General features: G+C 36.7%; 1 protein-coding gene across 1 annotated transcript in view; it reads right to left on the reverse strand.

Annotated features, from left to right (window-relative positions):
* MUC6 (mucin 6, oligomeric mucus/gel-forming) overlaps positions 1-23080 on the reverse strand; it is a 41593-nt gene that overhangs the window by 14970 nt on the left and 3543 nt on the right. Inside the window, exons 2-27 of the mRNA XM_041421158.1 lie at positions 21333-21395; positions 17788-18028; positions 17045-17171; positions 15859-15946; positions 15350-15459; positions 14192-14399; positions 13294-13416; positions 12513-12633; positions 12061-12199; positions 11797-11901; positions 11386-11458; positions 10985-11122; positions 9987-10148; positions 9347-9441; positions 8568-8700; positions 7677-7926; positions 6532-6584; positions 6300-6409; positions 5405-5556; positions 4509-4650; positions 3947-4057; positions 3395-3580; positions 2743-2982; positions 2165-2321; positions 1288-1431; positions 704-766 (exon numbers count right to left, since the gene is read on the reverse strand). Of these exons, the coding sequence (XP_041277092.1) occupies positions 704-766; positions 1288-1431; positions 2165-2321; positions 2743-2982; positions 3395-3580; positions 3947-4057; positions 4509-4650; positions 5405-5556; positions 6300-6409; positions 6532-6584; positions 7677-7926; positions 8568-8700; positions 9347-9441; positions 9987-10148; positions 10985-11122; positions 11386-11458; positions 11797-11901; positions 12061-12199; positions 12513-12633; positions 13294-13416; positions 14192-14399; positions 15350-15459; positions 15859-15946; positions 17045-17171; positions 17788-18028; positions 21333-21395 (3534 nt within the window). The remainder of the gene's footprint in view (positions 1-703; positions 767-1287; positions 1432-2164; positions 2322-2742; positions 2983-3394; positions 3581-3946; positions 4058-4508; positions 4651-5404; positions 5557-6299; positions 6410-6531; positions 6585-7676; positions 7927-8567; positions 8701-9346; positions 9442-9986; positions 10149-10984; positions 11123-11385; positions 11459-11796; positions 11902-12060; positions 12200-12512; positions 12634-13293; positions 13417-14191; positions 14400-15349; positions 15460-15858; positions 15947-17044; positions 17172-17787; positions 18029-21332; positions 21396-23080) is intronic.

The following is a 23080-nucleotide window of genomic DNA, read 5'->3' on the forward strand; positions in this document are numbered from 1 at the left end:
GAATTCTGCTAATTACTGAGGTATTCCTGAATGTATTTAATTTTACATATTTCAGTGGTCAAATTCACATCAAAGGACTTACAAAGAAATCAATACATCTCATTATTATAATGAACACTAGTAAGTTTTTCCTATCTTTGTTATGACTTTTATGGCTAAGGGCACTTCAGTTTTCAGGGATAGTGGAACATGGTTTTGTATGCAAGGGAGATCACTAGCTGACATCCTGGCTGCACAAGACAGAATTTTATAATGGGAATTTATTTTTAAGGTTTTTTTACATCTGCATGAAAATCCAAACTGTCCAGCTAGAGTCTATCCAAAACCTTATTTATTAAGATAGGTTTTCATGGAAACAAGCCATATGGTAATAAACCTCAAGTTAATAAAAAAAAAAATCTAGGAAGATATTTATTGAGTCCAGTAGCTAAATCTGCTTTTCTGCTACACATTTCCCTTTTTTTTCTGTGAAATGTGTTGAATACCTCTGAGACTCACAGCTCTGCTGGGCCTGTGCCTCACACAGATTAGGACATCAATACTGTATTTCACAAGCAGAATAGTAACGGGTTTATTTTGAAAGGAAGTTGTGTTTAGATGAACACTCATTTATGGAGAGATACTAGAAAAATATCTTCTCTGAGTCTGTGCAAAAGTTGTAGTATGATTTTCAAGTTACTGTGGAGAAAGAAATGCTGCTTACCACATGGCATGCACCTTTCTTCTTCATGGTCAAAGTATTCATCATGAGAGCAGTTGTAACAGCCTGAAGAAAGAGGAAGAGAAGTTTGTTTTACATTTCTCAGAGAAAGGCATTTAATTAACACCATTTATAATTGAATATATTATATATATGTTATTAAAAATAGTATAAAGTTCAACATCATCTATTCAGGTAAGTATTTCCAATGTTTTCCTCAGAAGGAGGTTTTGTCTGTGTAGGAATTTTTTTAATTTCTCCAGCTATATCCATTTGTCTAATAAAAATATTAATTTCTCTCTCCATGTTTTCTTTCCTAAGTACAGTGCATTCTTTTGATTTGGTGCAAGTTAAAATTTCTCTTCCAGCCAGGCTGAGCCTGATATAAAGCTAAATATAGTATATCTACTGAGTTGATTATGTATTTAAAACACTACTGGTAAGGGAAATATCAGCAAAACTTCTTCCAAAATAACATCAATTAGATTATTATTAAACTGTAATATGACTGATTAAAAAAAAAAAAAAACCAGCACTGAAAATAATTATGTTACTGTTTCCTGGTTTACAGTAGTAGAGGTGATTACCTTCAGTATTGACGTATTTGTAGTTTTGATTTGGACAGTTACAAGGCCTGTAGTGCCAGGTGCATTTGTCATCATTGTAGCCATAGGAAAAAGCACCATCAATTCCTTTTCTTTTATGAGAGTTGTAATACTCACAATAGACAGCTAAAAAAAGGACAAGCAAGAGAGAAGATTTTTCTTTTTCAAATTAATGGCATGCTACTTCCAAAGTACTAGAAGGAAGACAAAATTAGTTAACAGTTGGAATAAAAAAAAACCCCACTGCAGTGATTAGCTTGTGATATAAATATATATTTTAATTTGTGCAAGTCAGTTTCTTTTTTGCAAGTACAGTATGCAGACATTTCCACAACTTTTCATACACAATATATTGAAATGTGGAAAGAAATCTATCAAAGATGACAACTCTAACATTGATTTATAGCACGTTCATCCTCTTTTTTCCTTTGTATTTGCTGTTTTGGAACACCTTGATGTCCTTTTCCTGTTTTACAGTGTTCCAGCCAACACAGCTGTCTACATTCCCTTGACATCCACACAGAAATTGATTTCATCATAGCTCAAATGAAACATTGTTTTTACAATTTCATGCTTTCTCTGCTGGCAAACTCACAGTGCACTATATACTGATAGCAGAAGAAAACAATCTGCTTTCTGTGACCACATTATTTTCTCTCTCATTACTCCATGGCAAAAAGAGTTAAAATAATTTGGTAAAGTACAGATTTCAAAACCCAGGTGTCTGAGGTTAACTCTTCGCCCACAGACAAAATGCAGACTTTGAGGTAGTTATTACTAAGTTTCCTATGTTGCCAAATGAATATACTGACAATAAAAATCTCTTAAATCTGTTTAAGGAGAGCTTAAGCAAACTCACGACAGAACTCAGGGGTCCTCCAGTCAATGCAGATGCCTTTTTCCAAGCATGCCATGGCATAGACTGCGATGGCATCACACATGCACTGACAGTCCCCTCCAATGTCACAGCCACAGGAGTCTCGGACACAGGCCTCATAGTAGGGCATCCGATTCACCTGCATGGCAAAAGGTACCGATTCATTTTCCAAGATTATACTCTATGTGTATGCATAGCCACTGCAGCAGTATCCACACTTCTCACTGGTTTTCATCACCTGAAAATGCATTGATCAATATGAGGCATCACCACAGACTGACTAATTCCTGATTCTTAAGTCTTCACTTTTTTTTCATTCTTAGTTTTAACTAATCAGTTAATAGCATACTTAGCATTTGTGTTCACAAAAGGGCTGGTGAAGTGTAAATTAAAAAAAAAAAAAAAAGAAAATTAACATAAATGTTAGCCATAAACATTTTAAAATGTATTTTATTGAAACATTTTGCCAAACAGAAAATCACCTGTTGGAGCGTGAGCATTTGAATTTATAGGCATACAGATTATGCCTATAAATAAAAAAAAGAGCAAATAATTCTTACCTTATTGTGACAGGCAGAAAAAACATGGCTGTTGATGATGGAACATGTCTTTTCTGCCCATGCTTTACGATAAGGGTTCTTGCTACAGGGGTCCACTACAAAGTACACATCCCCACAGAGAGGATTCTCTTTCCAAGAGTTGACAAATTCCAGCTCGTTTGATGCGACGTACTTGCTTCGAGTTTCAAAGTCATCCTTCATGTTGCCATTATAGTTACCACACAAACCACAGATCGTTTCCTAGATTCAATGAAAGCACCAATATCAGTTCAGCAAGTTACAGTTCCCACCTTCCCTTTTGATCACTGATTGCTTCCTGTGCTTTAGGAGAGAATGTCATCTACAAATACTCTCATAACATACTTGTGAATGGGTTTCTCCTCTAAACTGTCACCATTTAGAGATCAAATTCAAATGTGCAATTGCATAAATTACAAACATTTAGCTCAAAAATTTCCTGAATGCAGTACAGAAATCCCTTAGAAGTTAGCCTCTTGTGAAGATCTCTGCTGTTTTGGAGATAATGTTAAAAATTAATTGCTGGTAGCATTTCTGGAAAACCTTTGCCATCGCATAGATTCAAGGGAACCATGATCAAATGTGCAATTCAATCTGAATGGAAGGACACTTTAAGGAAGTTATTCTGCAATACCTGTGTTTCTCTGGAGATCTTGATGAAGAAGTTCATGTGCTTATTCCAAATAAGGGTCATGTTGTATTTTCCTGGGATAATGATATCAAACATCAGGTGAAGGGCATTCTTTTTCACTTTGTATCTTATACCAGGATTTTCCCCAGAAATAGCGAAGGTTTCATCTCTCAGTATGATTGTCAGATTCTGGAAGAAAATTTATCTGAAAGTTACAACTTATCAAGTTTCAGTATTTTTGTTGCTGAAGTTCAGCTGCTGTAATACTGCAGCAGGAAAACAGTATTTTTTGATTGAGCAATTCACTGCAGAGTGAACTTCAAAATTTCCTGGCTTCTAAATAGACAAGATTCTTGGAGAAGGAAACAACATTAGAATTTAAAAAAACCCAAACAAACAGCTATGGCATTTCCTACTGAAACCAAGGCTCTAGGATTAGCACATAATTTCACTTACAAAACCGTTCTCTTAAGATACAGCCAAAGCTTCCAAAAATGAAGAAAAACCTGGTCTTAAAATCAATTCAGCTGGATAATGGCAGAAAGAAGAGCTTACCCCAAGGTAAATGCTGATGGATCTGGAGCACGTAACTCCTGATTTCCCACAGATGACATTCTCAGTGACAATTTTGAAAGAGGAGATGGGTCTGTTAACACTGCAGCCATCCTAAAAAAATCCAAAACAAACCACAAGAAACACAAAGGTTCAATAAACTGTGCCTGAAGTCTTCCAACTTAAAAAGTATAAGAAAATACAGGATGCTTAAAATGTCATGAGTAATTCTGTTTTGGGAGGTGATGACTTTTGCTTTGTTGGTCAAACTGATGTAACTTCCCTAAAAGACATATTTATCTCGTACAGAATGCAATGACTATTTAAACTATTATATTTTTTAAAAATAGAAAATTGGTTATAATTGCATGAAAATTTTGGTTTTTTAGAAGTGAAGTATTTTCATTCTAAACATTGAAATAATATATAGAAACTTAGTAAGTGATTATAAAGATTCAAAGTGCTGTATTGTTTATTGATGCATCCTAGCATATTTTTATTAGTCTTTTAAATTCAGCTATTTCTTGATGCTGATATGCTGCTGAAATAACCAGAAGCAAGTTACCATAGCTAATATGTATTCACAGTTGCCATCAAACACAAAACGCTGTCCATCAAAGGTGGTGATGTGGCCTTCCCCATACAGATTACAGGTGGAGGAGCACCTTGTTTTCTGAACACATTTCCATTTGCCTTTTGTGCAAGTGCTGGGAGTGAGAAGAGAAACCACACTCAGATTTCAAAGAAATGCCATCTTCACCTGCTTATTTTTATATATATTCACTTTTATTGATAACACGCTCGATCAATTAACTTACGGACACCGAGACCAAGTTACAGTTAATATAAGAACCATAATTAAAATTTATGGACTGCCTAGAAAATGAAATAATAATAAAGAAGAAACATTAAATCATTTTTGTGCTTTTTTCATGAAAGAAATAGTACATAAAACCCATTTATTTTTACTCTTAATGAGATCAGAAGTCACTGCGCTGTGTAGTTTGGGAAGTGTTTTGGTTTGTTTTTTTTAATAATAGATTAGTAACTGGAAAGGGAATAAAGTACTCTGAGAATGCTGCTAAAGAGATGGGAATTTTTTGGGCGTGATTGCTTTTACATACAGAAAAGAAGAAAAATTTTGCCCTCATCTTTATTTAAGTGGGTTGTTAATAATACTTGACTTTGTATCATTTACAGTCACAGGCTTTACTGGATGCCTTTATTCCTGAACATACATAAGGCATAAATTGTCCATGAAGCTGGTACAATGACTCTTATTCATACGTATATTGTCAAATGTTAAGCTTCTCTCTTGTTAATCCCTGTACTCTGTCATAGTATTTCTTCTTTACAGCTGTTGCCATTTCCTACTCTCCAGTCGGTTAAACACTTATTTTCATGTGACTGTACACTTCAGTGAAACAGAGGATCTGCAATGAAATACTCTGTGATGCTCACCAGATCTCACATTCCGTCTGGATTTGTTCACCTCTCCCATAAGCAAGGCCACCATATTCACATGGACACTCCTCAGCTGGCACACACCTGCCATCGAGATTTTCATAGAGGCCATCAGCACAGACACAGCCCGATTCACACTTTGTGGGTATCTGGGAAAGGCCAACAGATTGCAAAACAAAAAGAAAAGTATGTGAGATGCATTTTATCCTGGATGTGAACGGTGTCAAGAGTGAACCTGTGCTAAGTCCTGTTTGGGCTTGATTTTAGTTTTGTGATGTTCCTTGTATTAATATGCTGTCAGTTGAACTAGTTTCACTGAAGCTGTAACATATACTTGTGGTCTGAGATACTAAACATACCTGAAGACTCTGAAAAATATATCTTCCATCACCACCAGTCTTTCAGAAACAGTACAACAGAATATTCTTCACATCAAGGAAACTTATTACAATTCTTCCAATTAATCTGTTTCTTTAATGTAAGAAAACCCTATCAGGACAGCCCAGACCTTCACCTAGCCTAGGTCTCCTGCATTCTGTGACCAACAGCAGCAGAGAGTTCAGAAAAAATAGAACAGGAAGCATAAACCCCGTATTTCTGTTGACATGGAGTCACAGCTTAGGGAGCCTGAGATTATAGCCATGTAGTTAAGAATACTTAATGTATTTTTATTCTAACAGAATTTCATTCATTAATTCATGCAATTAATTTCTTTAATCACTTCTTAAATATATGTGCCTTTTTTTTGTCCAAAGACCGATATTTAACTGCATCATATAAGAAAAAATAATTCCTTTAATTTGACTAGAAGCAATGTAGTCTAGTTCCAAGTGACAACTAGAACATTCTATCTCTTTCAAAAGGATAAATATCCCAGAGGTGTGAAACTCACACATTCAATTCCAGTAGCCAGCATCTGACAGGTAGGGGCACATGCAGCTCCATACTTGTTTTCTAAATTGTCAGAACATGATATGTATTTCTTAGGAGCTTTGCAGTTTTCTAGGAAAAAGGAAGAAAAATTAACATTAAGGAGAAATTAACACAGAAGAGAACAGCAAAGTAGTAATTTTATAACATAAAGGACAAAAAATGTTTCTAAATAAACAATATCAGACTCATACCTGCAGGATTTTGAGGTTTGCCTGTGCAACTTAGTCTCCCATTAACACAGTAGCTAGGAAGAAAAAGAAAAATGAATGAAAATCTCTTCTAAGAAAGAAATTTTGATTTTTTGCAAAATTGTTTTATTAAAACATTTTGCTCATGTTACTACCTCCTTCCCATCATTTGAAGTGGAATATGAGTCAACATGTCTCTTCACTTTTTGTATGATACAGTAACATCAATTTGGAAAACGAATGCCTATTATCACCAGTAGGCAATTGTCACTATGAGCTGTTGAGAACATCTCCTAATATGAATAACCAGATCTCAGCTAGTATTTTTTATTTTTCTCTGTAACATTTCCAAGCTGAAGGTAAGTAACATGTTTTCTGTTCAGGTGGGAATATTTGTAGTTTAGAAAAGGGCAAAAAAAAGTCTTGAAAAATACATTTATGCTATTAAAAATAAAGGAGACTGTACTGATTTGGGCTAGAATGGAGTTAATTTTCTTTGTAGCAGCTCAGTGGTGCTATGTTTTGGATTTGTGACCAAAACATTGTTGATAACACAATGTTGTTTTAGCTGGTGCTGAACAGTGTCCCAGCATTCTTCCTCCTCAAGTTGCCCTGCCAGGGAAGAGGCTGAGAAGCAAAGTATTTTCATTCTAAGTGAAAGCTAGAAGGGGACACAGCCAGGACAGCTGACCCCACTGACCAAAGCAAGATTCCATACTACACCACATCAAGTTCAGCAATGAAAGCTCAGGTAAAGAAGGAAGGAGAAGGGTTGTTCTGAGTTACAGCACTCGTCTTCCCAACAAACCATTATGCATAGCAAATTCATGCTTTTCGGGAAATGTCTGAATGGCTGCCTGCTGATGGGAAGTTCTGAATCAATTCCTTACTTAGCTTTGATTGTTCATGCTGCTTTGCTTATTAAATAGGCTTTTTGCTTATTATTAATAAAGAAATTTAGTAAACTGTCCATATATCTACCCATAAGGTTTTTTGCTGTTGCTGTCCTGCTTCTCCTCCACACCCTGCTGGAGTGAGTAAGTAGCTGTGTGGTGCTTGTCTGCTTACTGCAGTTGACCCTTGACAGAGACATGAAGACCCCTCACCTCCATTTTCCGTTTGTTCACCTTTAAACTTGACACACTTACCAGGTGATCCCACCAGTCATTGTTGACTGGTCAGGCAGGATGTACTTTCTGTCCTCTAAGTAGCAGGGACAATGAGATTTACGAACACACTCGTTCTTGTGGTTCAGGTACATTCCTTTAGGACACTGGCAGCCTTCAATAGGAATATCAGTTGGATGGCATTCCAGGGCTCGGTTGGAGAGTGACAAACATGTCCTGTCACATGCCTGAGTGTTGTAGCTGAATGTTTGATTGCCAGTGCAAGTAATGGCTATAAAACAAGACAAGAGTGTATGTTAAACTTCATTTACTGATCATCTTCCTTGTGAAAGATAATGTCCTTTTGCTTACTATGTGCTGCTTATTTTGTGTCAACTGTTTCAATGCTTAATGCTTCCTGTTGCTTCTCTTCCTGTGGATGTGGAGCTCTAGCAAAACATGTTGCAGACCAAGACTTAACAGCAAACTATGCAGCTGTTCAGAAGTTTCATGCAGGTAAAATACCTTACAGTTTTTTGTGAATCTTGGATTTTAATAATGCAAAGGGAATCTTAGCACAAATATCAATGTATTTTTCAGTAACAGTGAAATCTGTGCCTGTGTCTGAGTTGCAAAATAATAAAATAAAATCTGTAGTCAGCTTCCCCTAGTTCTTTCTTATTTTACAGGATATTATTTTTCTGGCTATTCTGTACCTTAATCATCAAGTCCTGGAAGCATCCACATGCTCACCTTAAAGCATATGAATAATCTTTTTCATATAGTCTTGAAATAACAACCCTGTTGAGACAGACACTAGAAGGGTATCCAACAGTTGAATATTTGTTACACAACTGCAGCTCTTCTTTCTGATCACTATTTCCTCATTACTCATCTGATGGCAGACCACTAAGAGTTGGTTCAGGTACTCACTGCAATTGTCCATACTGCTCCTCCAGTTCTCAAGGATTAAACCCATGGAGCTGCATGCTCGTGCATATGATCCCAGAGCAGAACAAATATAAGGAAAGGTCTCTTCATAATTACAGGCCTGGTAGACACATCTCTGAAACCCAATACACAGAGAGTACTTTGTTACTGGGGACCAGTAATTTGGAAGTGCTAAACCCTGAAGGTATTTGAAAGATGTGTGACATTTAGGGACATGGTGTAGTGGTAGACTTGGCATTGTTGTACTTATGGTTGGACTCGATGATCTCAAAAATCTTTCCCAAACAATATGATTCTATGCTGAATTACAGAACTAAGTCACACAAGATACATATTGCTGCATAACTAAAACTGATGGAAAATATCTGAGTAATTGCATTGCTGATGTAAATAAAATATAGTTAGTACCCTAAAAAATGCCTTTGTTCATTTGCTGCTTCTCATTTTTAATATTCAAATTGTTTTGTGTAGATTGGCAAGTATACTAAACTCAATTATGCACATGGTGAAATCGACACTTTGCACAGTTAAAGTTGTTGTCACGGACAACTGCAGCATGAGCAAAAATATTATCTGATTCACAAGGATGGACTGGTGCCTGTGACCAGACTTTCAGTATGGTGGAGACATGATTTTCAAAACCACACCTGTTCCTAAGCTTCTCTGCATTGCTGATTCAATGCGTGGGACACCGCACATGAGTCCAATCTGGTTTATATTTGGACTCCCTCTGTACAACATCCATCATAATAACTTCATACCTTGTAGAAAGGAATAGGGTTCACCACAGCATGGCATTTCTCAAACACTGTACCCTTCTTGGTCAGAATGGAGCAATGAGTCTCAGCAGATATTTCTAATGAAAGTAAACAATAAACATTAAAAAGGGAAAGTTAGGGGGAAAAATGGAGAAGGAAATTTTCAAAAAATTTGGAGTTTAAGGTGAACTTTCAGCAATGATGTGCTAAACAATAGGAAAATTCCCAGCTTGTTAGCTTTCAGACACTATTCTTTTACAAGCAGCTCAGTAGAGCTTTTTTTTTTCTTTTTCACCATTTTTTAAAAAGACCAATAGCAATAGAGACTTGGGAAGACAAAACCTGGATTTCAGTCTCAGTACTGCTGAGCAAACCTGAGACACTCGCAGACACTGCAGTTTCACTAGACAGATCAAACCAGTGTCATTCATCATCTCAATCCAGATCTCTAGAACAGAATCTGATGAGCTTTCACTCGATACATATTCTAGAAAGCAGAAATGGCTTGTTGATGACGGAATTTGTGATGTTCAATCCTCTCAGTCTGTTTCTGTGCAGCTCTCTCATTTCCCTGGTACGGGCTTATGGAAGTGTCAGACAAAGCCATCCGGAGAGATCAGTTACCACAGCATCATCTACTTACTGTTCAGTTGGCTCAAAGCGCAAGGGTCAGTCTCTCTCTCTAAGGCAGGATGGCAATTTCCTGCCCTCCAGGAATCTACAAACAGGGAGGCTGTCCCTTCAGTGATATCCATGCTAGTCATGAAGTCATCTGTAGTGTCTCCATTGTAATTGCCACACAAACCTGACAACATCAGAAATGCAAGGGACAGCGGAAATTAAAGAATGTGTGCACAATGGCCTATGCTTCATTCTGTAACAGTGAGACAATTGATTCAAAAGCTCTACATAGTGTCAATGACTACTCAGGTCAAGTTAGCCAGAGAACCTTGATAATGTACACATTCAGTCACTGAGCCTCTGCCTCCTCAAGTTAAGAGTGTCAGCTTCTAATCAATGACAAAATCATAGAAAAGATTTTGTCTTTTTGTTAGAAAAAAGTAGTTTTAAATAGTGTAAAAGAAAAAGGCCATGAAACACTTTTGAAGTTGCATGTTTTCTTATGTATATTAAATGCATAATGACAAAGAATATGCATTTAGGCTTTTTTAAAAGCCAAAGCCTCTCTGTAATTCCCCATATACAGAATGCAAAATATGCTTGTGTGGCTAATGTTGCTGTGCAATAAACATCTCCATCTGGTGATTACCAGCTCAAAAGCTTTTAGGTTCTTAGGCTCATTATGTTTACAGTGGTCGTGCACTACATTCAAAGAACGTTGTCCTCCAAGATGCAGAGACCACAGAGACTTATTTGTTGCTCCTTCATTGTGCAGTATAGCATATATTGAAAAAAGCACACATAAAATACAGAACAGCATTGCGTTATGCATGAAAAATGTGACACCTCTAGTTTCTTTGATTCATTTTAAAGTTATTAGCAAAAAATCAAGTCAGTTTCCAGTGTATTTTTTTCCCTTTGAATCTGAAGAAGAAAATTGATTTCCTAAAAGATTAACAGTAAGTTATCAAAATTATACTCTCTACATTTTCTCCTTTGCAAGGGGACTTGTTTACTTACCTAGTGTTCTGCCTTTGAATTGTGATCCAACTTTCACATAGGCCTGGAACACAGGTGATGTTTGAACTGCAAGTTCCAGCCCAAAGTTTGTATGCATCTGAACGTACATGGAGGACTGTCTGAAAACAGTGATATCTCCTGAAGGAACAAGCACGTTTAAAAATAGAGATGTTGATGATACTGCAAGGTAACGATTTTAACACATATATAAATGTTCTAGCACTCTGTCTACACCTCTTCTCCCACACACAACTCTCCACAGAGGAACAGATGCAGCAGGAGAGACTTTAACCTTCCTCTAAAACCCCTGGTATTAGCAACTGAAGGATTGTGAAAGATGCTGGGCTGTGTAAAAACAGACATTTAATTTGGATATAACTTATATTCCCCCTTTTTTTTACCTGATCTGTAAGGCAGCCGCTTGAGTTCATCATCATCAGTAAGGAGATCATTCTGAGAAATCACAATTTTGTCCTGTAAGAAGAGGACATTGAAGCAGAAGTAACTATCTTTACAGATGCTATTCATATGTTAAGTTAAGCAACTATACTGTTGATGATCTCTGTAAAAGAAAAAATTAATTCAAGCATTTTCTCACACTATAACATGCTGCTTTTAGCTTTCACTTTGAAAATACCTTCCTGAGTTGATGTAGCAGCTGAGATTTTTACTGTGTATACATGAGCAGAAACATATCTTCAGTATTTGTTGTCCATAATTTTTAAGTTCAAGCTACCAGCAATGACTTTGAGCACATATTTTGCTAATCTAGTGATAAAATGCTGGATGGAACCTGTGGAGGGAATACCTACCTTTGTAGATTGGTAAATTATAGCACTAAGTGAGGTCTCAGAATGAGAATAACCAGTCTTTTCATAAACAGCCATTAGGGTTCCATTGTGTGGCAGGCTGGAACTCTGGAGGGAAATGGAAAAGAGAAGTAAAAAGAGAAGCCTATGTCAGTGTAACAATGATTTGCAGAATAAATGTGTATCTTATGAAGTCCTCAGTTTGTGTTCCAATAGGAAACCAAAGACTGAGTAAAATATATCCATTTGATATTCTGTTGAAATTACCTTCATAAGAACATAAGTGCAAACCCCATGGAATCGATATGGCCTCGAATCAAATGTGGTAACAAAGGAGCCTCCTTCCAGTGAGCACCTTCCAGGGCAGGGCAAGTCTTTGCAGTTCCACTGACCCATCACACATTTACTGCAGAAAACAAGAAATTCTGTGCAAGGTCATTCTTTTCTTCATGCTCTAAAAACTCGGCTACTTCCTAGCAATGAAATAAGGAGAAAAGTGATAAAAACAACCTATGTTTTCTATGCTTTGATTTTCTTTGTCTACATGTATCAGTTGAAGCTGCTCATCTTAATTCAAAGTTGCTGAACTCTTGTATGGATTGTCAGTAAACTTTCCTGAAACATGAAAGGTGCTGCCCTTTGAAAGGTTAGGCAAAATTTTCCAATTGTCTGGTAAAGATACTTTTTATTCTCTCAAGAAAGTTCCTGTTGTTACTCACCAGGTCCTACAAGCTGCTTTCATCGTCTCACCAGGAGCATATGTTTTCCCATTCAGTGTACATGGACACTGGCTAATGTGAACACACGTCCGATTCTTCGAGATATCATCAAGAACCGTTCCTGCCAAAAAAGATAAAACATTTTTCCCCATCCTCACTTGGCACTACAGTTATTGTGGCTTGAGTGCTTTCTGAAATTAGCCTGAGAATGCTATTCTTGTACTGCCAGTGCCCATACTCAGAGATGTAACATGCAGGAAATTTTCCCCTAATTAAAATGAAACTGAATATTCACAAGTGACAACAGCTTTTGACTACTTTATCATATGAAAGCGCAGTCAATTGTCCTATTTTGAAATGCAAATGATAGTAATAATCACAATTTCTGTAATGAGTTAATCTTGAATTATTTTAAAGGGATTTACAAAATTCCCATAAAACTGCAGAAATCCTCTGAGGTATGCTACCTCTTGCCAGTGCCTGATCAATGTATATTTAAGTAAAGAACTTTAAGCAGATGGCATATCTTTATCCCATCAAAAACCATGGTATAGTGAGGAAAATGTATTCATAGCTCTGTTCTTGTGCAGAGTACAAATCATCTAGAAGGACCACAATTACTCAAGACTCCAGTTACATTATGTTACCTGAGAAAGAGCAGTTCTAGCAGCACAATGCCCTGAAATGCACAGCTAGTTCATTATTAAGCAGTCCATTCCACTTGACTGGATATGTGCAAAAAACATTTGTGTGATCCATTAAGAATATGATGAAATGATACCTTCTGGACAAAAGCAGCCATAGGTACAGTGACTGGAGCAGCTGTACTCTGGGTTGGAACAGGTTTTAATACATGGAGAACCACATTCCTCATAGATTTGGTTTGCAGAACATTTTCCCACAGCTGCAACAAACAGTGGGAGTGTTAAGATTTTTAAAAACAGAATATTTAATCTAATACCTAGCAAGGAAAAGACCTTCTGATTTCCAATACCAACATTCATTTATCCTGTCTCAATATTCATTTAATCATTTCAGTATTTGTTACCATCGTATATTTACTCTGGCTTTCTTTCATTTTTGTTGCCCAAAAAATTGGAAACACTTTTTCAGAAGCTTGGAGAATGGCAAACAGGCCATACTGCAGCCTAATGAAGTATCAAAAATCAGATTTTCTGTAGTACTTCAAGGTTTTACTTCCAATCAGTCATTATAAATAAGAAGGTTGAATATCTGAAAACAGACTACTGAAAATCATCTTTGAATAAAGGGAGCTATGGCAATTATTAGCAATAAGGTTCAAAGACTTCAGGGGCTATTTAAAAGTGCTCTCTCTTCAATGGCTAATTTTCCAAGTACAGTAATAAGAAAACTGTTCTTAGAGCAAGCAGCCTCCTGTAGGAAGTCTGAGAAGTTTAACAGTTTTCACTTGGTGGATGTTTATCTGTTTTATTGCACTGATCTAGACATAGAAGCTCTGTTTTGAGCTTCTTTCTTCTTTGAAGTTTCCCTGCTCTCCTTACAGTTTTATCAAAGAACACTGCTCTCTGCAGAAAATAATTTGTTTGATTAAAGACAGTAGAGACTTTTTAAAATACTCCAGTTATCATCATTACTCCTCTATTTAAGGCACAGAAAAGTTAAGCACAGTCTCTCATGAATAAACCATTTAAACTTACAGCAGAAGTTTTCAGTTCTCCAGTTGAACACCATTTGGTGGGACATGGCACATTGCCTGGAATACTCTGACAGTGTAGAGCAAGTGCAGTTGTTTTGTCCTGGCTCACTGCAGTCCTGCATATCAAGTTGGCAACGAATGACAAACCTATCCTTGGGCACACTGCAGGCTGGTGACACCAAATTAAGTAGCTGAGAGCAGATCATGGCCTGAATAAGAAGAAAAAGAATATTGTTCCTGGTGGTGTTTCCTTCATATGAAAACCACAGTGGAACAACACTGTTAATTATGATTTCCTTGTTGGTTTGTTTGCTTTTCCCCCTAGAGTTTTATAATGGTTATTTGACTTAAAATGCATGAGAAATTCATAGGTAGAAGGGAATATAAATTCTTTGTACAATAGAAAGAACTTGATATATTGAAATAATTCCACTTCTCATTATGTTGAAAATTAAGTCACTTTCTGTGCCACCAGCCCCTCTAAAAATGGCTGAGAACATTACACACAGGAAATGTGTTGTCTCATGGCAAACATAAGACAACATGTTCCATGAAAAACGTCCCAGATATGAAGATGACAAAATTCATTCTTCTTTGAGCACACACTTGGTGCATTTCTGTTCCCTGTAAGTTTGTGTTGCCTATCATGGTGCCTACTGCAGTATAAAGTCTCCAAGGTTCTCAGGCACACTGATTTTCTTTTCCTTTAGAACTGTAAGTGATAGCAGTTGATGGTGGTTGTCCCTGTTATCAGTGCTGCTGTCTGGCAATATATCGTAGGCATTGTGAATATCTTCAAATCTGTACAGCCTATAGTGTCAGGTCTCCAGGTATGAGATAAAAAATTCTTAAAGCTTCACTAGTTTCCATGAATTTCCTGTGATGATCTGCCTGGAATTCCAGAAAGTTCTGAGCTAAATGCAGGCTGATTTTTATGAGTGATTTAAATCTACCCTTAAAATCACCTCTAGCCTTATTTTCAAATGTGTTTTTTATGCAAAGAACTCCTTTTCTTTCTCATATCATGCTATACAGATGTTGACTGTACACGTTTTCATGGAAGTAATTTCTATGAAACCTCTGCCTCTCTGTAGTTGATTTCTATCTGTTTTGCCCCCTGCTAAGAATCATGCTGCAGAGAAGCCAAGATCTTTCTTACATATTTTTTGTGAGGAACAGCAGAAATTGGTATCTCCTCGGACAGGCAGATTTCTGATGGATCATCCATTTTTTGTAATGCAGCAAATTTATATGTATCCAGCAATTTACCTGGAAAATAAAGGGTTATAATTTGTCAGGAAAAAGACTGCATTGATTTGTTTACTTGTTGTTGTGATGTAGCAAAACTCAGATTTTACTCTTTGACTGTTAAATGTCCTACTAGTTAATTTTCCCAATGATGACAACTGCCACTTGTGGAAGTCAGGAGATTGTGATCCTTACCACCTGTTTCTAAAAGATAAGAGTCTTTATCACTTGTGTGAGGAACCCATTATATTATGCTCATGGCAGATAACAGAGTGTAGCATAATCATATGAGGTATGTTGGTACCCCACGGGACTGCTTTACTCAATTCTGAAACACAGCAATGATATCACAGTATTCAATTTTCACCTTGATTCACTTTAACTCGTTCTCCTCCTTTCTGAATTGCCCTTGTCTCTTACCTTCACGGACAAATTCATTCAATTCATAACCATCATAGTTCCCACACATTCCACATGTTTTCCCCATGTATTTTTTTTCAGCCAAAACCTAAAATAAAATACAATAAAACATTTTAAAGGATCGCCCTAAGTAAAATTATTTATACAGCAATAACTTCCTCAAACACATTCAGTTCAAGCACCCAATTAAAAGTGATTCTTCTCATTAATTTCAGTGAGTGTTTTGGAGGAAGAATTTTTTAAGCAGTGAAGTCTTTTCCCAATAGGCAAATAATGATTTTTTTTAAAAAATTAGTATTTTACAAAAAGGGTAAGACTTGAAGACACAGTGAATTGAGGGGGGGATAACATTCTAAGGAGCCAGGAAAAAAGAAAATAGTGCTGAAGCCTTACTAATATCTTTGTTGACAGAGTATGAATTTCAGGTTTCTTAAGAAACTTAAGGTTACAGTAAGAAAATCTATTTTCAGAAGAAGGTTACTCAGTTTTCTATTATTCTGGAAACTAAAATTGTAATACTACTACTGGCTACAATGAATTATTATGAAAATCTTAGATCAGAGAAATAAAATCATATTCTTTGTATAGTCAGATTTACCCATCAGAGTAGCATTTTCTCTTATATATGTGATAATAATGTTGATAAATCTCCCAGACAATTTATTACATCTCCTTGTTTTATCAAACAATTTAGAATTCAGTGTCTTTTGTGGCAATATCATCACAGGTCACACTGAGTGTATTAGGGATTTTGAAGGGAAAACCTAAAAAGATTCTGAAATAGGGAAGAAAATATAAACTGGTAGAAGAACTCAATATCTGAAACCAAAAGAAGTCCCAGGGAAGCCCAATAAAAAAGACTAAACTATGGCATATAGTATTAAGTTCTACAAAACTTAAAAAAAATATCTTAAGAAAAAGATTGCAGCTGCTGGAACACCCTAAGGAAAGATTAAAATGTGTCATCCACAAATCTCAGCACTCATGGCTTTAGCTAACTACCAATGCTGCAAGGGAAAGTAATATGCAAAGTTGTTTATTTCAAGAGGAATGGATAAAACAGGAAAAGATTAAATATCAAAATATTAAATACATGCAAAAGCATCCATTAAATTCAGGGAGTCCTTGCCATTCCAGTAAATCATTGAGAATTTTCTTCTCTGCTCTACGAGAACATTTTACTAACCATGAGGTAGTCATCATTGTTCCACATGACCACCAGTTCCATCTCCATCAGCTTGGCTACCAGGCGGATGTTGCGTCCATAAGGCGCTATTTGGATTCCATTGCTGGTGTAAGGCAACTGAATGACACTGAAATAAGGTGAGAAGAGAAACCAACCTTGTAGCAAGATTATGCAGGTATTAGTTATTTATTTTTGATATGATATACACCCAGTCTGAGTACTTGCAGCAACATGAAACAGAATTTTTTTCCTTTTTAACTGTGACATTTCAAAACACATGCAAGTTTCTGTTGACTGAAAATCCACATGATCAGTTTCATAGCAGGATCACAAAAAATGCATAGTGATTCTACTACTGACAATATCTGCACAGCGTCTTCAGTCAGTTTGGTTTCATTAGAGCAGAGTTATATGCACTAATATGTTTCCAGAACCATGAAGCTGGTGTAGTGAAACTAACATTGATTATCCCGAGGAGAGTCTGTGGTGTTTTAATATAAGAATTATGACTGCAAACTGACAAGATCAGAGAAACCCATAAAGAGAATGTTGTGGAGTGTGAGTTCTCGATGGGGAGCAATGGGAGTAGAGTCCAGTTAAGTGTGTTACCTTTAGTAATATGTTAATTCATTTCTGACACAAACCAGTTGTCAGTGCACCCGCTATATGACTCCCTGTGCCTGTTATATCTAACTCCCTGCCTTCTCTAAACACTTCATGCCCCAGTCATGGCAGAATCTTACCCAACACTCCTGACAGAAATGCTGCCTTTCTCAACAATGACAACAGAAGGTCCAAGCTCAATAATGATCCTTGCAATTTTTTTGTCCAGCCCACGACGGAACTGAATGTTGAAGTCTGGGCTGGTCTCATCACATACAGTGGCAAAGATGTAGTTGCAAGTCCCAGTGAAGTCATACTGGTATTTATCAAAGGTTGAAAAATGCCCTCCTCCCCAGGTAGAACAGGAATCCTTGCTCAAAACTATAAAAGAGAAAAGAAATAAGAATTTAGCATATTTGCTCATTCTGATTAGCATTTCAAATATAAATACTAGGACAAGCTATTAAGCTTCTGCTCAGATAAATTCCGTAAACAACATTCTAGCTCTCTGTTTGGTTTTTTTTTTCTATTGTAATCTCAAAATTTTATCTCGAATCAGGAAGTGAAACAATATTAGGAGTGAGAGCAATACTCTCATTTACTTTAAGGAGGAGAATTCCCTAACTTCCTAGCTTGGTAATAGCCCTTTCAACTCCTATGGGTAATAAAAAGATTTACCTTCTTATTTCAGTCTGCTAAATCTGTTTGCAAAGGTGACAGCTTGCTACTGGACAGAGCTGCAAGATCACAGGCACAACATTTACCAAGCTATGGCATTACTGTATCATGGTTAACTGCACAGTCAATCACCAGATAGCCAAAGACAGTCTTCAAAGCCCAACTTGTAATTCCACACTCTCTCAGCTGTGTATTCATGTGACAAAGTTCCAGACATTTTTATAAATATATGGATTATTTTAAAAAGTTTTAATTTTTAAGAAGTAAAGAATATTCAGACTTTTAAGAAGTCTGGAATGTTCATCTGAATAGACAGATTTTCAGATGTGGAAATGAGACCAAAAAGAAGAGATACAACTCCAGCACTTGCTGTTAAATAGTTCTGCACCTACTTACACCATTTGAACAGTCCCTCTGAAGCTGATAATTTTATTGAAGTACCTAAAATCATGTCCTCAGTTTTGTATTTCCACACTTAGATTGTTGCTTTCATTTTTTAATTATTTTTGCTTACAGCATCATACAAAACTCAGGTATCTTCGCATATATTTTAGAGTTACAAAGTATCAGATAAGTTTATCAAAGTCTACATGCAATTTACATTTATTGTTTTAAAGCCAAAACATCTCTTGTAACTGTAAAGGAGAGATCAAATAACTGCAGAATGCTACTGGTTTTATCCAGGTCATGCAGAAAATACTGCTTCCCAATGAGCGGTTACCTGTTGGCAAAAAGTACTCCTCTTCCACACTTCTGTTCTGTCCTGAAGGTCTGACTAGAAAATAGGAATTGGCTGATTGTTATCATTGATCCTTCATGCCCAAGTCCAGCTAGTTTAATATACTGTGCCTGAATGACACTGACCACCAAACCCCAGAGTGTGCCAAGGAATGATTGCCAAGGGCTGCACAATGGTCAGAGTGCAAGAGGTGCCCCTTTCAATAAATACAGGAGCACGGTCACTGTATTTGTTTTTATTTAAATCTTATCAAAGAAAAGCAACAAATGGGAATGTCAATAACTCAAGGAAGTTTAAATCCAGATAATGTGTTTGTCTTTTGAGTTCAGCTTTTACTAAATAATATCTAGGGATTTTCTTTTAATTAGTCTATATCCATGCTCTACTGTTTCTCATGTTGTAAGAGCAGACAGTAAACAGTGATGAGTTCCTGAATATTAGAGAATTTTTTGTCAGATTAAAAGTCTTTCAACTATTTTTTACTTTAAGGATGAACTTCATGTAGCTTTTCCATGCTTATACTGAATAAGAATTCTAATTCAAGGCATTCTGTTTCTTCTACCTAAAGAAATTATTATTCCAATACACTTTTATTTTATATAATTATTTTTGTTCTACACCTCCCATTTTCCCCAGACTGGATAAAGAATTTCATTTGACCACTGACATGCAAAAAGCTTTGGAGTACAGAGAATTGCTTTTGAATGGTATGCAGAAGTAAAGCACGATATTTTAGTGTAAAACATTAAAATTATGAATTACTAGGAAGATTGTCTGTAAACAGAATAAGATAGAAAAAAAAATCAGAATATTAGGACTGATATTTTTACTTATTTTAGAAAGGGTCTTGTGAAAATCTTATGCTTTCAGAAGGGCCATAGGCTTCTGTATTCCTGTAGCAGAGTAACATCATACCCCGTAACATATATCATGTTAGCATGATGACATTCTTTCCTTCTTGCCATGGACATGGAAAACTAGATGACTATTGAATTAACTTCAAATTTAGAAGTCAGTGCCTCACATTTCGTCAAAAAGGACATGTGAAAAAGTGTGTTGGTTCTGCCTAAAGGTTGCTGTAGCTCTGTATTTTATTTCCAGCAGTGACCATTAATAGCCTGCCCAAGGGAAGACTACCATCAAATCAGGCATATATACTTCCAGAGACATTCTCTCAGTCTCCAGTTATTTTCAGTTCAGGGAATTATGTGAGGCTATTGAGATTTTTCTGCTTACCCCTCCCTTGTGCTCTGTCTTGCAAGTCCTTATCCACCATCATTTTGAACAGAACCAAAATTTCTTTGTAGCAGAAAATTCCGCAATAACTGCAGTCAACATCTACCATTAAATTTTCATTATGAGTTAACGTTTTAAGGATACCTGCCTTTCCAACCATACTTCTGATATCTAATATTTTATATATTTTAAAGCTATGCTTTTTTTTTGTTTGTTTTGGCATTGCACATTGTTTTACACAAGTAAGATAGCAGTACCTCACTATTTGTATTTCTCAGACTCAGAAGGACTAGCACAAATTTACAGTAAGTAGGTGGCTGGAGTTAATTTTGCATACAGATTTGGATGGATGCACACAAGCCATTCTTTGGAGTTAAGGGAAAACTGCTGGTAAACTACCAGAAGAGTGGCAGCAGCTGGCACAGCTGAACACTGCAGCAGGGATCTGTCCTGTTCTGACCCCACTCTGGCTGCTGGCTATAAAGGTGAGAAAGAAGTATTCCACACTCTGATTGTCCATTTGCATATAAGTTTGTTTTAACCTGAAATCTTTAAAATCATTCACAGACATAATCTATATAGAGAATGAGCTTTATTTAGTTTCCTGGATTTTGCAATACCAAAAGAATCCTTATCCTAAATTTTTAGATAGTATTAGGCAGTAATATGTAGGAATGAAAATCAAACATATCACACAAATTACCCCAATAGCATATTTCTAAACATGGAAGGCTATTAAACTGCTCACAGTTTCTATCCTTAGGCATCAAAACCTCAGCACGGCACACTAAAGCACTTTCCATTTAGCTTAAAACTTACCACAGTGAGACAACTCATTTTACAATATTTTTACATGCAAAGTCTTCTTTCAGAATTTTTAAAATTTAATGCTTCAAAACATATGATCCTTGAGGCAAAGACTTATTTTTATTATGTGGTTTGTACAGTACCTTCTGCAATATGGACTTGATACTGAATAGAGTTGTCACTCACACTTGACTGCAAACATTAAAAACCAGGTCAGACACTTACTTCTTTGCAGAGATTCTTTCTGTTTTTGGAGAAGAATGGGGGACCAATAATTTCCTTCAAAAGCTGTGAAAGGAAAAAGACAACACAATGAAGTTATCCTCTGAGCAAAAGCAGTTGAATATTTGTATATTTATTTACTTTTAACCATGCTGCAGGTCAAAGCAGAGTCAGCACATAGGAATTGTGCTCTGTTACACAAATATTAATGACAATTATAATGGAAAATCACATAATTCCAATTACATAATTAGGTAATAGAAAATTCTTCTGCATCAGACAAATGTTTTCAAAATTTGCCAGAAATCCTATGCAATATGAGAGCTCCTATACTTCATACTCAAATCCCATGTTCCTGTTAAAAAAGTTGGATAAATCTTTCCTCATGATTTTGAGTTCTTGTTTCACCATCTGGGTAGAAGTAATGGAAGGAATAGCCAAAAGTGTGAAAATATGGGGAAAGTATTGTCCTGTGCGCTCTTCACAAGAGCCGTGGGATGTGGAGCTGGAAGAGCAGGAAATCCCAGGCATAGTTTCTGCTTTTCTGTTCACATTAAGGCAGAATGATGCAAGCTGTCACCTGCTCCCTTCCACGCACCTCTCCACAAAGCCTGCTTTGGTTAGGAGAAGCCCAGGAGAGTTGAGCAAATGCTGAGTGCAGTGTGGTTCCTTTTCCATGTCAAACACAGACCTGCTGCATGAGCAGAACTGCTCCACGTTCTCACACATACCCAAAGGCTCTTTCACCCAGCGTTTCCTCCAGCACTGCTGGAGTGAGCTCTCAGAGTCAATAGCTGGATGGTAAAAAAAAGATGCAGGAATAAAGAAATAAAGACCTGAGGCGTTTCACCAGAGTCAATAGCTGGATGGTAAAAAGGTAAAAAAAAGATGCAGGAATAAAGACCTGAGGCGTTTCAAATAACGTGCTACTCATTTTTAAATTTCTCATGTCTGCCATTTCTTAGATAGCAGGAGCAAGTATCTTGTAGAACCCATGTAATTCTCTACTACATGTTTAGGATCTTTTGCAACATAGAAAATATTGTGGCAGAAGGTTTTTTCATCAAATAAGCCAGGCCAAATCCACATAAATATCTATATATACACTACAGCTCTGCAGGGTGCTGTTGCTTCCTTGGATACTGCAGTGAGTGGAAGCCTCCAGGGAGCTCACCAGCTGTAGCAGACTCTCAGCCAATTCCATGCTGTGCTGCTGAAGGTGAGGTAGTATTTGCCATGTGCTCCCTCAAGGGCTGCAGGAAAACAGGTGAGGCTCTGCCTTTTATGTCAGACTAGGTTAAAGCGCAAGAAGGAATTCTGGAACTGAGTGTTTCAGCACATCCTTTTGCTTTGGATCTCAGATCCAGACATCTCCAAGATTCACATCAGTCTATACCTCAATTCTTCTATGAAACAGTACTTGCAGAAAGAAGATGTTATTTGAATAAACTAATCTAAGTTTCTAAGAGCTAAAATAATACTCTGGTAGAATTGTATACAATGAATATTTAGGCATAAGGGAAATAAATCAAGGATGCAAATTCAGTGACAGAAGTGCTCCCCTCATAATTGTTCTAATAGCATAAAATGGCATTTATCTCAGCCACTCCCAAGCTGTCTGACACACTCATCACAAAATCATTTTAATCCTACTCACACTGCCTTGCTGTCTAGAACTGGTCAGCACTGGCCAATAATTGTTTGAGATTTTGCCAGTGTTTTAGAAAACCTCCAGGGTTGGCCTGCAACTC

Source organism: Onychostruthus taczanowskii, unplaced genomic scaffold (genome assembly GCF_017590055.1).
Source record: "Onychostruthus taczanowskii isolate IOZ18803 unplaced genomic scaffold, ASM1759005v1 scaffold69, whole genome shotgun sequence".
Lineage (NCBI taxonomy): Eukaryota > Metazoa > Chordata > Aves > Passeriformes > Passeridae > Onychostruthus > Onychostruthus taczanowskii.